This window comes from Astatotilapia calliptera, chromosome 17 (genome assembly GCF_900246225.1).
Source record: "Astatotilapia calliptera chromosome 17, fAstCal1.2, whole genome shotgun sequence".
NCBI lineage: Eukaryota > Metazoa > Chordata > Actinopteri > Cichliformes > Cichlidae > Astatotilapia > Astatotilapia calliptera.
The window spans coordinates 22,440,925-22,455,274 of NC_039318.1; the positions used below are offsets into that span (position 1 = coordinate 22,440,925).

General features: G+C 41.0%; 1 protein-coding gene across 1 annotated transcript; it reads right to left on the reverse strand.

Annotated features, from left to right (window-relative positions):
- Positions 1 to 14,350, reverse strand: igf1 (insulin-like growth factor 1). The gene is made up of 5 exons (XM_026146870.1): positions 14,076 to 14,350; positions 12,580 to 12,739; positions 2,611 to 2,858; positions 2,419 to 2,451; positions 1 to 584 (listed from the first exon to the last, which is right to left on the reverse strand). Exons 1-5 carry the CDS (start codon positions 14,121 to 14,123, stop codon positions 525 to 527), a joined length of 549 nt encoding a protein of 182 aa, XP_026002655.1. The 5' UTR covers positions 14,124 to 14,350; the 3' UTR covers positions 1 to 524.

Sequence of the window (14,350 nt, forward strand, 5' to 3'; positions counted from 1 at the left end):
TCTTTGTCCTTAAAGCAAACCTTTTTTATTTATTTTTTTTACATAATAAAAATATCCACAGTAATGGATGGTGCATAAAAACAAACTCTGAAGGTAATATATCAGCTTTGAACTGGGGTACTAACTGTTAAATGTGACCGAGCCACAGTCATGCTGCTCTCTGATTGGCTGAGGCCCAGATACGTTCCCATCTTTCCTGGAGCCTGGGGAGGCTGCAGCTCCCACATGGAGGTATAATAAGCTCTTGTTCGTGTCTTAGCAGCTAAACTAGTCTGTTACATTGCATTAACAAAGAATTCCTCCCAGTATGGAATGGTGCAGTGTATAAAATAATCACAACTTTCCACATCAGACCCTTACACACCACCTAGCTCTCTGTTTTCAATCATTTTGAAGAGCTTTTCAGGTCATTATTAGCATCTTCTTTCTTTTGTTTTACAGTGAACCATTCCACAGGGGTACCAGGTAAGGCCACTCCCTTCTCTCCTCCCAAGTTGCTGGGCATTTGTCCATTTGCTCCTTCCCTACATTCTGTAATTCCTGCCCCCCGAACTTCCTCGACTTGAGTTTTTCTGGTGGACTTCCTGCAACAAAAAAGAAACACATTTTTTTTTTTTTAGATGTACAGCAGAGATATAGAAGATACCGGATGGCCTGGTCTTCTGTACTTATTTGGTCAAAATTCATCTACCCGGCAGTTTTCATATTGCTTTATCCAACTTGGGGGTCACAAGGGGTTGGAACACATCCCAACTGATATTAGGTAAAAAGTGCAATACACTCTGTGTGGTTACCCATGCATCTTGGGGCTAATTTAGAGAAACTTAGAAATACACACTTTCACATCTATGGCCAGTTTAGAATGACCACTTTACTTAACAACCGCATCTTTGGTCAGTGGAAAGAAATGAAATCAGATATGTAATCTCCAAACAGAAAGACCCTAGCCAACCAGGATGCTCAAACTTAGAACCTAAAACAGCTGCTAACCACAGCAACATGATGGTGATGGTGATAAACAATAATGAAACAAAACAAATTTTTCATTTTTTATTTCTGGTAACTTCAAATAGGAATCAATTTTAGTACCTAACTTCCAAATCCCAAAAAGTTGTTTTCATTCATCTGTACATTACACTTTCAGTGGGAGAAAGGTTTTGTTAATGATCCAACTGTCCTTTTCAGTCCACAATGAACCGAATCAACGTTCTGGTATGACGGAACATGCATCAAGACATTCCAACATCCAAATGTTGGTCTAAAAGTGATCTTGTCTAAGGTCAGTCATATGCCATAAGGATTCTTACACTGGTTAGGGTAACACTAGAGCAGATGGGGTATCCTGGTCTTGTATTCAAGCAACTGACAGCAAGGGGAAATCAGGGGGAAATTGCTTTGGACTGTGCTCTGGAAGAGTCCAGAATCTAGTAATAGTAAAAGCCCTTAAAATTACCTGACCTGACTGCTGATCACTTTCTTCACTCTCAGTGTTTAAATAACTTCTTCTTCCACTAACATCTGCACATCCTAGCCTCTAAACAGGGTTTTTATGTGCCTGAGCCATGCAAGACCTAAGTAAGGGAAAGTACATAAGTAGTTCTGCCTGTACTTATTACAGTACTTATTCTAGTAGATTCTAGGAGTAGTTATCTACTTAGTTCTTAACTCCTTACCTCCCTGCCAAGGAGGTCTGCATATTTTAAATCAACGATATGTTCTTTATATAATTGATTTTTGGACTCTAAATGAATTCAAACAAATGCAGCTCACTGAATTTTTCTTCAACATCCTTCCCTCTACAATGCTTGATTTTACACTCTGCCTCTTCTGAGTGTGGTTATTCTGATCAGACGTGGGCACTCGGATTTCAAATGCATTCAGTCAGAAAACATGCTATATTCGGACAGAGTATGATCTCAACCTTCGAACAGATCTAAAATTGTTCACCACCAACTGCCAGTGATGTACGAACAGCTGCAAACATAAAATCACTAAACGTGATATGTATGCTTTGGCTCCTTCCCTTGCATGTGTTGTATTGTAAGCTATCTGAATTTTAGGACATAATGTAAAGTAGCAGAGTGGAGATTGTGCCTGGGGAGTGCCACTGCAGGTCTACCACAAAAACCACTTAGTTTCTTCTTCCGATTCTAATGGTGTTCTTTTATTGAGAAAAGAGTAAAAAGCACATGGTTGAATTTTAAAATGCTCACACTATGACACCGAATCCATATTTAGAAATTACACGTTCTTTAGTTGCCCCCTGATGTTCTAGAACTAGGATTTATATAAAGTTTTCATTTCTTGTAAAAAGATTGCCCTGCTTTTGAAACTCTTACGTCATTGGCGAGATTGTGTATTTGATAAAGCTTAGATGACAAAAGGACAATGAAACATGAGATCATTTTGCATGCATACCTTGAAGGATGAACTATGTCCAGGTGAAGGTCTCTGTGGAAGAAAAAATAGGTCACTTTAGTTTCTGCTAATTAAGCTATATTACCTTAATTAATCAGGATATTATGCACGTATGTTCTGAGTATGTAACAAAATGTAAATTCAATCCAATCAACAATTTTTAAAATTTATCTGTTTTGATGCTTTGCTCACCTTCTTGTTTTTTGTCTTGTCTGGCTGAGGCGCTGTCCTACGCTCTGTCCCCTTGCTCGCTCTGCTACTAACCTTGGGTGTTCTTGGCATGTCTGTGTGCCGCTGTGAACGCACAGAGCGAGAAATCTTGGGAGTCTTGACAGGTGCACAGTACATCTCAAGGCGCTGCAGCTCACAGCTTTGGAAGCAGCACTCATCCACGATGCCACGTGACCGCCTTGCACTGGGGCCATAGCCTGTTGGTTTATCTGTTTGAGAAGAACGGCAGCAGGTTTTAGACAATGGAGAGACAGAACCAGTTCCATTGCTTAGTTCTAATTTTCTACCCAACAAAATTGGTGGCTAGTGCGCTGAAATAAAGGACTCATTGATCCAAACTTTACTACTTCAGAAAGAAATCTGCACTTGTTTACACGAGCTGGTATAAAAAGGCTAGGTAGCAATATTTTGGCTCTTGAGTGGACTTGAAGAAAAACCATAGATTTGTTTAATGATTTCATATGACTGGATATATTCTAAAAGTATATTTATATAAAAAGTCAGCCAGAGACAACATTTTAAATCGGTTAACAAAACTATTGCTAGCTTAATTTGCTATCATCCTATAGGAAAAAAAAAAATCTGTTAATGGTAAATGTCCGTTCAGCCAGTAAAATCAGTGTTGTCCGCATTTGTTTACCTGCTTCTAAATTAAGGGAACTTTGATTTGAAATTTAGTACATAATTTAAGTGGTAAATTTGTCCTCATGCTTATGGCCAGTACAGGTTTAGCTGAACCAGCCAAACTCAACAACAAAAATATTGATGTTAGCTAGGAAGCAAAAAGGAACAATGTTGTTTCATGATTTCCGTGCTTTCTACATATAATTGCATATATTTTTTAATTTGTACAAATATAAAGCATAGGCCAGAAAAAACACTTTACATGTGTACAGCTGACAAAACATTTTTATATTAGCCAACAAAATCCGTGCCTTTGTCTATTTTTTCCCAAAATACCCATTGATTTAAAGTTTACTACGCATTTTCAGTTGAAATTGTCACTTTTGAGTCTTTAAATTATGACATTATTATTTTCCCTTTCCTATGCTTCTTATTTTTTTAATAGAATTAATCAAAGACATTCTGGCGATGGCTGGACGCCGACGCCACGCTCGTAATAAAGCTGTGATAACAGCCGTACGGTCTCAGTGACACTGATTTCTTACAAGTAAAATTTACAACATATCACATTGCACACTGTGGACTCATTTTGGCAGCTGCATCAATGTAAAAAAAAAAAAACTTTAAAAAAAAGGAGGGAAAGGGGTGGGGGAAGGGGGGGCAGTCACCCAAATGGTGAGAATATCCTGCTCAGCCATTTTGGCCCAGGTGTCTTTTACATAGTCCAGCGAGGCCAAGCCACAAGTCCCCTGGGCCCGATCCACCTGCAGAAACATCCAGGCAGGCTTTTAGGACCACACCACCATTGGCTATGTCCCACTGTTCATTCACATTTTTATTTGGCAGAAGCACCCTGGAGGCTCGTTCAAATAACACAGATTTTGAGGATGGAGACATGATGCATGCTCACTGCATGAAGTAAAGAAGCAAAGCCAGCTAGCAAAGGTGTTTTGGGTATTTTGCTTTTTGGGGGAGGTTTTTGAGTGCAAATAATACATCTCAGGGCGTGACAGATTTTTGACTCAATGATCACATTTAGTTACAGTGACGCCAGTACTCACTTCCTCTTTTAACTCCCTAACCCCCCAGAACCCACCCTCTTTGGTGGCTTTTAGAAAAACCCAGACTTCCCATTTACAATTCCCTGCTCACCTTGAACAATATAGTCCTGATGGGCTTTTCCCTGTTACCAAATGAAATAATAATAATTTAATATGGCATTTACAAGGAGGAAATGCCTTTCCCTCTCAGAGTTAATAGCTCTTGGCTCAGAAGACTGCCAGTGCTGACAAAGTGCATTAACTTCTGCTCTCTGTCTGCCTTGTCCTGACAACGTTATTTTGAACAGAGAGCAGCTTTCATTCAGAAACAGAAGCATCTTTCTCCTCAGACCCCCAGACACAAAGCAGAGTGGAGGCTAACAGAGGTGTGAATGAAGAGGAGGAGATGGGGGGTGATAGGGAGGCTTTCATGTTGCTCATCAGGTAGCTGGATGCTAAAAATACCTTGTGCACCTGCATTATTTAGGAAACAGAAGAACTGGATTTACCCAGATCTCAGACTTCTAAACTAGATGTGTGCAAACTAGAAAACTGAAATATTTAAATGGCTGAAAAAAAATCTTGATTTGGATATTTAAACTATTTATTATATACAGTTCAAACGATTGTATTCATTTTGTTTTTCTAAGAAATTCTTTCAGTGCTTGTCCCACTGAGTAACAGTGGGCCAAGCATTGGCTGTTCTATTAACACCTGACGTGAAGACATTTAAAATGAGAAAATTGCGACACTGAGCCCTGGCTGGTGATTATATAATGGTTTCTGAAAGCCAAAAGAGGGGCTGTGCTTCAATGCCTGGCCTGTTTTTCAATCCCCCAACCCCCCCACCCCCCCAATAAAGCCTTACAAATTAACATCCGCTATTATTCTGAAAATAGTTTGCCACCCTGCTGCACAAACAGCTGGAAGGGACAGGGTAATCAGCTGGTGCCGGTTGTAACATGTAGGATAATCAGCTCAGGCAGGTTAGGGGAAAACACGCATATAATAATCAGGTCTAAAAGCTTTGGATAACTGCTGTAATCCCCCATCAACAAAGAATTGTTTTCTGTGACTGTTAAATAAGGGTAAATAAAGAAGATGCAAAAAAGGTTTTGCCGATTTTGCAAAAGTCAGTCTGAAGGAAAACTTAAAGAAAGAACGTTTCTTTTGATTATTAAATACCAACTGTCTTTAGGAAGGACCTTTAACAACTTACTTCTTTGCAGATGATGCCAGCCTGTACAAATATTTCTAACCAGAGCAGCACATACCGTACTTGGTGGTGAATTCGAGAAAATAAAGAGAAAAAAGCCAGAGGTTTATTTAGGAGGGCCTGATACACTGGATAGCTATGCATGTCGCACAACCGGTGAGTCAAGGAACCACAACTAACACACACATCTCTGAGAAACCCTGGACATTGAAAAAGCTATTCTTTTCAGACGTTTTATGAACATTTTGATGTGTTCTGAGGTATTTTCCTTTGTCCATAAGTGTGTTAACTTTGGAATAAGTTCTACCGGTTGTAAACTGAAAACAACCACAGTCTTTGTCCACTACGAATTAGCCACTTAGACATTTACAGAACCTTCTTTTAAGTGCTTTTTAAAGGCCAAATCATAACTTTTGTCTCATTGTATCACTGATATGCACATTAGCACTCAACCCAAAATCTGAAGCCGTGTGGACTAGCACCACTGCAGTCACACCAATTAAAAGTCAAGTGAAAGCTTGTTTCATACGCCATGTGTAGTTTAGTGATGTCTTGCACAACCTTGATCTTGTTCTTGTTTTGAATTTGCACACACTGTTTTCTCTTTTTGACTTTTTCCTGTTGTTCAGCCAAACACAGCAAACTAAGCAGCTCTTCTTCCTCCATCAGGAGGTCCACACGATTTCTAGTGAGCATGTGTGGAACGCGTCTGCGTAGACTTGACCCCGGTTAAATATGTATAGAAGCACTGTTTGAAGTTTAAGTCTACAGCTGGCTGCACAAAAACCACAAATTGGTCTTTGGGGTGGAGTACTTCTTCACCTTGGATGTCACTCTGACAGCATCCTTCTTAACAGAAGCTATGCTATAGTTTTGACTAGCCACAATCTATGTTAGTTTTTCGTAAAGTCTTTCATCTGATGTCACCGCACGGTTCCCTGAAACATCTTTGGTTTGGTATTTGACAGGCTCAGCATGCATAGTGCTCATTCCTCCAAGGAACAGCACCGGAGAGAGATGGCTCGATTTCCCCATTCCAGAGTGGCACAGAAAGCATCTGAGTTTTACAGCTTGGTCATGGTCAATAAAAAGCAGTGGATTCTTGGAGCCAGTGCACTGCTCCTCCTGTGAAGTGTCAGGGAGTTTACGGCTGGGCAGGGACTAGAAAAGCTGCTTTAAGTACTAGAAACTATCCCTTTATCATTGGTACCATGTTTTACGGCTTGTGAGAATTTGAACCTTATCCAAATGCATTATGAATATTTAAAGATGGATTTTTCAGGGTATGTGTTCTTGAAAAAGTTTTGCAACAACTTTTGGAATTTACAAATGTAACGTAATTTTTTCTCATGATCGGTAGTTGGGAGACAAGTTAAGTTATCATTACATGGTTAGTGGTCATGTGTCTGCAAAGCCTCGACACTGGAAGTCTTTATCACCAGTTGGTGGCCATTAAAAAAGATCGCAGGGGAAAGAACTTTGCCTGGAAGCTGCATCCATCTTTTAGATTGTCTGCGGTTAATGCCTGTGTTTGATCATGTATTTCTTCTGCTTATCGTGGAGATAAATGTCATTATTTATTATAACCTTGAGTATTTGAATAGTTATCGAATTTAGGAAGGCTACATTTCTGCATTACAGACAAATGTAATGTGATCACTGCTGTGCATGAGTCTTTGGTTACACCTAACAAGCGAAACCAAGCCATTTTATGAGATCTATAAAGACAAAAGAACGCCATGAAGAAGATATCTATAAATCTAACTAATGTTCCCCTGTTTTCTTTGTAGAAGGCCTGCATAATGTGAATGAATGAAAAGGTTAAGTATTTTTTAGTGTCCTCAAATCCCTCGAGTCTCAACTTCACCTAATGTACAGATTTAAATCTGGACGACGCCTGCCTGTCCTTTTCATGAGAAGCCTCTTTGTTCCAGTATTTCGCAGCGGGGGTCAGAGATGTTTAGTTTCAGGTCTTCATGGGAAATCGACACCTTTTCATAGCGATGGAGAAGACACAGGAGGGCTTTCTTCGGGCCTTGGTGCCTTCCGCTGTGTGCCCAGGTCCAGTGCAAAACTATGGCGGGAGGGGATGGTGGAGGGTGTCCTGATCATCCTGTAATCCACATAATCCCCTGCTGCTGAGGGACCAGGCCTCGCCATGCGTGAGTCTAAGTGCGTGCATGTGACGTGCTGTTTACACATTCTCCCTCTTTCTCCAGCTCAAGTGGCTCTGAATAAAACTGGCAGGGACAGACACTGAAAAGGAAGTCATATCTCATCCTCCACTCTCCTTTCCACCTTCAACTCACCTGAGCACACTGCATTTTATATTTGGTTGCCTTCTTATTGGGTATTTGTGTAGCGACGATGAGCTTTTGGCTGAAAAAAGGATGGATTATTTCATCTTCTTTGCAGACACTATGCAGAAGTCTTACAGAGTAAGATTAAATATCTCGTGCTCACTCTAAAACAGCTGAATATTTCAGCATGAACTAAAAGTGACTTAGAGCGCGGAGCTACTTAGCACTCACACTTCAGCCAAAAAACGTCCCATAACAGATCTGATTCATGGAATGAACATCCCAGTGAAATCACCCCGCAGTCCTGCCTGCTAAAGCATTACAAAGACAACTAAGGATTTTTTTAGGTCGGGCTAATAATTGGAAAAACTGACTGCAGGTTTTTTTTTCTCTGTTTCATTGACCGCAGTTTGTTTAATTACCCTTTAAAAAAATGAATTTCCACCAACTAATGTTTTCTGTCAGGGTAGGAAATCTGCAGTTGTGAAATACAAGTGTGCTTCACTTTACTGGTGGCATGGCAAAAAGCACTGTGAGCACATAAAGCCCGCTGTTGTTGCAACACTGTCTCTGCACACATTATCAATCAGAGGGCTGCCAAGTTCAACACGGCCAGACTGGAGGGGAAGAGTTCAGGGAAAGGATCACGCTTCCTTTGGCCAAGCCGTTACTCTGCCGCGTCCTATGGACGACAGAGCCCAAATGGATTCTCCAGATATTTTACTGACTAGAAGCAAAGGAAAAGGGATGACAGCGAGAATATGAGAGAGCGAGAGAAACCGAGGACGACGGCGAGAAGCATATTTTCCAAGGCACAGCACCCTGCTGCTCAAACCTTGTCATCTTTTTCAGAGAATGGATGGAGTGTTCATGAAATACGCCTCTTTTTAACAGGAAAAAGTAGCATTGATAGATGGATGCTGTGTAGTCCACTGACAGCTCAGTGTAAGGTAATGTGGGAAAGACAAATACGTTCCACCAACCACCACAAAAAGGTCTGTTCCTGTTTAAGAAGTATATTCTACATGAGGATTCATGAGTTACATTGGCTTCTGTTCAACACTTTCCCATTTAATAAACTGCAGTTAAACTCCGGTATCAGTATCCAACCCTTTGTCACATTCCCACATCACCCGGCTCTGAACACTCTCATACCTTGTCAAAATCCTAAACATATCAAAAACTTTTAAGCTACAGCTGCAGACAGGTCACGGGACCATTTCAAAATCGGAGAAATGAAATGTTCAGAGTTGGGGTTTAAAAAAAAAAAAAAAAGACTGCTAAGGAAAAAAAGATGCCAAAGTTCAAACCTGTTTACTCAGAATCCAAGGCCTGCACTTATTAAAATGTTATGTTTGATCATTTAAAGAAGAAGACGCTGAAGCCGAGGGAATCCAAAGACCAAAAAGTCTTAACAGGCAGAATACTGGCAATCGGACTGGCTGTCAAGACCACTTCACAGCATGTGGGTATTTCCAGGAGCATCTGGACGAACACGGCTCGCAGCTTTGCAGTAGCTTGGTGGCTCTCCAAAAAACTTTCTGGCAAATGCCATACAGAGGCCCTGACGCAGAGAATGATGTGGACTGGTCCTGGAAAAGCTGCAAGGAGCAGGATTCGGGGAGAGGAGCAGCAAGGTGCATGCTGACACTGCTATCTGTAAAGAAATCTATTTACATTCAGAAGACGCAATTCCATAGAATTTAAATTATTTAATTTGTAGAATCTCTTAGCATAACAGCCAGAAACATGGTTTAGGTTATGCAACTCAGACCCTTTGTTAAGGTTAGAGAAGGGGTAAGAGAGAGATTTTACAGTGATGTGTGAATTGTATTGTGCCTATTTAATTTCCAATCTCTCCGAAACAAAGTCATACATAACCAAGCTGGTAGAAAGCAGGAAATTGATCTGAGAGTAGCTTCTGGCTTTTAAAAGAGAAGCCAACATGGAAGTGCTTTAAACCTGCATTTTTTTCCAGGCCACTAGAGGGTGATAGCTGTAGTTTGAAAAAGACTTCTGGTCCTATAGAAGTCTTTGGGAAAATTACCTTCTGACTTGAGTTCTGTAAACACTTTCCTGCATAATGCACTTTGTATGCAGTGTCAGACGTTTTTCATGACAGGTGTAGCTAGTCCCATCAAAGCACAGTTCAGATGATTCTCAGTGCCAAACGAGAACAGTTGATAGCTGAGCTGATGAACTTGTACAAATCCAGTTGACCAACTCTTATATTTAAGCTGCATGAAGAGTCTATTATATTCTGATACAGCGACAGATAGCTGAAGAGACACCATGGCCAAGCAATGGTTCTTGTTATGTCTCTGTAGTCCGACTGAAGGGCGCAAGTGTAGTTGGTGCAGGGTAATGTAAAATCTTTGTGTTCGTGTAAATTACCAGGCACACAGACGCCTCCTCAGAGCCTCATACTCACATCACATGACACAAATGGACTCGAGCCTAAAGCATATCCCATCTATTAGTCTGTCCCCAGTTGCTATACACATCTATATACATCTGCACGCCACTTTAGAACCCACTTCCATCCATGGCACACCTTTCCATGTATATTGAAAGGTGGAAAGGTCCCAGAACAGAGCCATGCCACCACATGCAGAGATCTGCAGATGGAAATAACCCTTCAACAATAAGAACCTTTAGAGGGTTGGCTGTAGCTCAGGAAGAGCAGGTCACCTACTGATCGGAAGGTTGGTGGTTTGGTCCCTGGCTCCTCTAGTTTGCATGCCAAGTGTCCTTGGGCAAGATACTAACCTCAAGTTGCTCTCCAATGCATCCATCGGAGTATGCATGTGTGTGAATGTAGTTAGAAAGCACTATGAATAGAGAAGGTTCTTGTGGAATGGGTGTGATTGGGTGAATGTGGCATGTTGTATAGAGCCTTTTGAGTACTCCGAAAGAGTAGAAAAGCGCTATATAAGAATCAATCAGTCCACTTGTATACGTTATGTTATGTTCTTACTAACTGCAGTGCTAACCATGACCTAGTGTGTTGCCGTAATTTTTTCACAAATACTTTAGATTAGTAGAAGTAGCTCTGTGGTCCAAACCTATAATTGCGACTTTGTTCATCACATGAACTGAAGATGAGGTATTTCCTAGTTTGAGGTTGTGGGCCCTGCAGTACCCTTAAAAGCTGGCCCACACATTGTGGAATCACAGCACCACAGTACTTGGTTTAGGTCAGTTAAGGATTTAAACCCAGCTGTTAAGCATTGTTTCAACACCAGAGTGTATAGACAATATTTGTATTGAAGTCCCTTAAACCTGCATTTTTTTTCTTCTAATGGCCAGCAGGGGGCGACTCCTCTGGTGCAAAAATGGGAAAAGTCGGACTACGTAGAATTCTATTAGGAGATGACCAGATCATCTCCTGCGATCTGTGATTTCAGTAAACACTTTGCTGATTATTGGTTTTTAGCTAATGCAACATGATGATTACGTAGTAAATTATGGTCAAATAGGACCATAAAGCAGGGTAGGTTTTATCATAGGGTGAAGTCTATGCTGCTTGCATTTAGACTAAGCTTGTGAATGCCATCCATTCTCTTCTGCTTATCCAATTCATTTCAATCAGCTACATTTTAGTGATAATTAGGAAAAAAATAATGGGTTATCAAGCCAAACTAAGTTATTGAATGCAGTAAAGTTATCTGCTAAACCTGAGCATGGCTTTAGACCACTACTGCCCACTTCTTCTGGCCTCTAATTGTCCTACACGATAGAAAAGGTATATTTTCAAACTATTCAGGTTCAAGCGAAGGTGAAAGAAATCAATTACTGGAAAAGAGAAGAACTGCAAATGCATTATAGATGCTGCTGATCTCCAAGAGAAATCTTATATCTTCTTCTTCTGTTTTTCGAACTGGCAGCTGACAAAGTCTACCACATGTGGAAAATCTTTCATAACTTTGGGACCAAACCAAACCATTTAAAATGGATTGTTATGACAAAACTGCACAGGAGTCAGAGGGAGAACTAATAATTTTATGAATAAGAAATGACTGTTGGTGGAGATGTGATGCTCGTTGAGGACATTTGCTGAAACTGGCTTAATTGATGGATGCCAGCCAGAGAAAAGTGAATAATAAGCTTCTAACCTTCAGCTCTGTGGGAGCCAACTATACTGTTAATGTACAGTCGTGCTGCTCGTCTCTGACAGACAAAGCAGGATACATGTCCTGAGAAACTCTGGCTGCCGGTGGAACATTGCACCTAACCTTCATAGCTCCATATATCCTGTGCTGCTCTGGGCTAGGTTGTACCCTTAATGGAAAAATTGGAGATTTAAATCCTGGTTTCTTGGTCGAGGGTTTTCTTTGGGTGGCTCTCCCTTCTCTGGTGGAAAAAAGAAAAAACTTCACTGCAACATTTACTTTCTACCCCTCCTTTTTCTTGGAGATAGCCAAATTCCACTTAAAGCCCTTTCCCTCTGGTCACAGCTGCGATTTGCCACCAATAAGAGTTACTTATCATTATTCCATATTTCATCTAACTTTTCTCATTCAGAATTTGACCTCGGTGATGAGAGTAGCATTAAAACAAATGTACAGGGAATTTAAATATAAGATGTAAGAGTGGATGAGGAATGAATGAAGTAAAAAAAAAAAACATTAAGGGAAAGCCAAGACGAGATGTCAAACTGGCTGTTCTTTTATTTATGAGCTCGCAGGAGGTGGAGAGCTCTGGGACATATACAGCCAACCTTTATGAATAAATAAAAAGGTGCACTTACTGAAATAAAAGCCTCGCTCTCCACAGACAAACTGCAGCGTGTCGACCAGCTCCGCCCCGCACAGGGTCTCAGGGCCCGCCCCTGTTGCCGTCGGAGTCAGGGTGAGGACGCACAGCAGTAGTGAGAGGGTGTGGCTACAGGAGATACAGCACATCGCACTCTGCGCACAGGGAGAGAGCAAGAACATTTTCACAGCATCATCGGAAAAAGAGTTTCATTTAACCACAACTCAAAGCTTCATGCACTCTTCTCCATTTAGCGCATCTGCTGTGACAGTTTGTTGCACAGTGTCTTGCTCAAAGGCACGTCAGTAAGTGGCAGTATTACACTCGCACTGTCAAACACAGGGTTGAAAAAAAAAAAAGGCAGCCAGCTTAAAGTTGGGCATCCAGGATGTTCCATCTGCTAAAAAGGGGAAAGAAACAGATGGTAACTTTACAGGAGTTTGGAGATGTGGAGGAAAATGTATTAAATCCAGACTCGCACTCGGTGCCAGAGTCAGTCAAACAGGAGGCTGAGCAGCTCTGATGCTCCGGAGCGCCTGTGCGTAACCGAGCGGAGCGCGTCCAAATTGAAAACACACTATACCCCCCTCCTCTCCTTCTCGTCCATCCGCCCGGCTTCTGTGTAGTGGGTCTTAGCAAGTTAACAACAATCTGCATTAATCACATTAATTAAATGCAGGCTATCTATCATTAACAACCAGTTTAACATTTAAAATGTGCCAAAGCCTAGCTGTCAGCGCATTATTAGGCGCAAAAGTGCTTCGACACTCAGAAAGGAGAATAAATGAGCTGCCAAGAGATCTTTCCGATCCAAAATGTGAGATGGAAAAAGGCTCTCCCGCCAAAGCCCGCGGAGGAAGCTGACTGGGCCAAATGTACATAATAAAGAGAATAAACACGGAACGTTATCCATCTACATCACAACCGCAAAGTCCCGACGCCCGCAAGTGTTTCTTGATAATCTCTCCTCTCTCCCGCTCTCTGTCTTTCAACCCCGCAGAGGAATCAGGTTAGATATTTACCACGTAAATTATGCAGACTCAGCAGTAATTACTTTGAAAGTTGCACAGCTGCATTAGGGCTTTCTGGTGGAAAAAAGCGCCGGGCGCACGGAAAATGTCCAAATTCATACCTGCGCTGAAAGTCATGCACGATCCATGTCAATGATTTTTTGATTGCAAAAAAAAAAAAAAAGAAAAAAGAAGAAAAAAGAATCAAAGCAAAATGTAGAAAATATAATTATCTCTGGAAAAAAATAAAATAGATTACCAGGACATGCGGGAGAGTTGTTCCATAAGTGGATGAAAAGGAGAAAAATGTGAATAAATCCGCACCAATGCATGCGTTCAAAAGCTGTGAAATACAAGCAAGCGATAAGAATCCCCTTTTATTGTTTCTTTTTAAAGTAGGCGAAGATGCTCTGTGCAAATAGTGAGCAAGTGAAGAATCAAGGTGATAATGTATAGTGTCAAAGGAAATCAGGTAAGTTACCTTGAAGACATCACATAAATGCCACTGAAAGGAAAAAGCGCTAGACATCCCCACGGGTCTCCACAAGACAAAGCCCGACGAAAATGAACTTGTTTAAAGTCATTAAAAACAGGGAGAAAGAGGATGAGATGCGGGCAATGTCACATCTCAATATTCCGACTTTGTTCCATTGCGCAGGCTCGTTTTGGAGAAGTGAGATTTAGCGAACAGGAGACGGATTTAGAGAGAAAATCCCTCACATTTATCTACATTACACAGACATTTTCAACAGGAAA

Excerpts from the sequence above, each read along its gene's own strand:
- igf1 (XM_026146870.1), bottom strand. The coding sequence starts at position 14,123 with ATGTCTAGCGCTTTTTCCTTTCAGTGGCATTTATGTGATGTCTTCAAG. Across the intron at positions 2,859-12,579 it reads AGAGCGAGGCTTTTATTTCA|ATAAACCAACAGGCTATGGC; the intron begins GTAAGTGCACCT and ends CTTCTCAAACAG. Across the intron at positions 585-2,418 it reads GACATAGTTCATCCTTCAAG|GAAGTCCACCAGAAAAACTC; the intron begins GTATGCATGCAA and ends TTTTTGTTGCAG.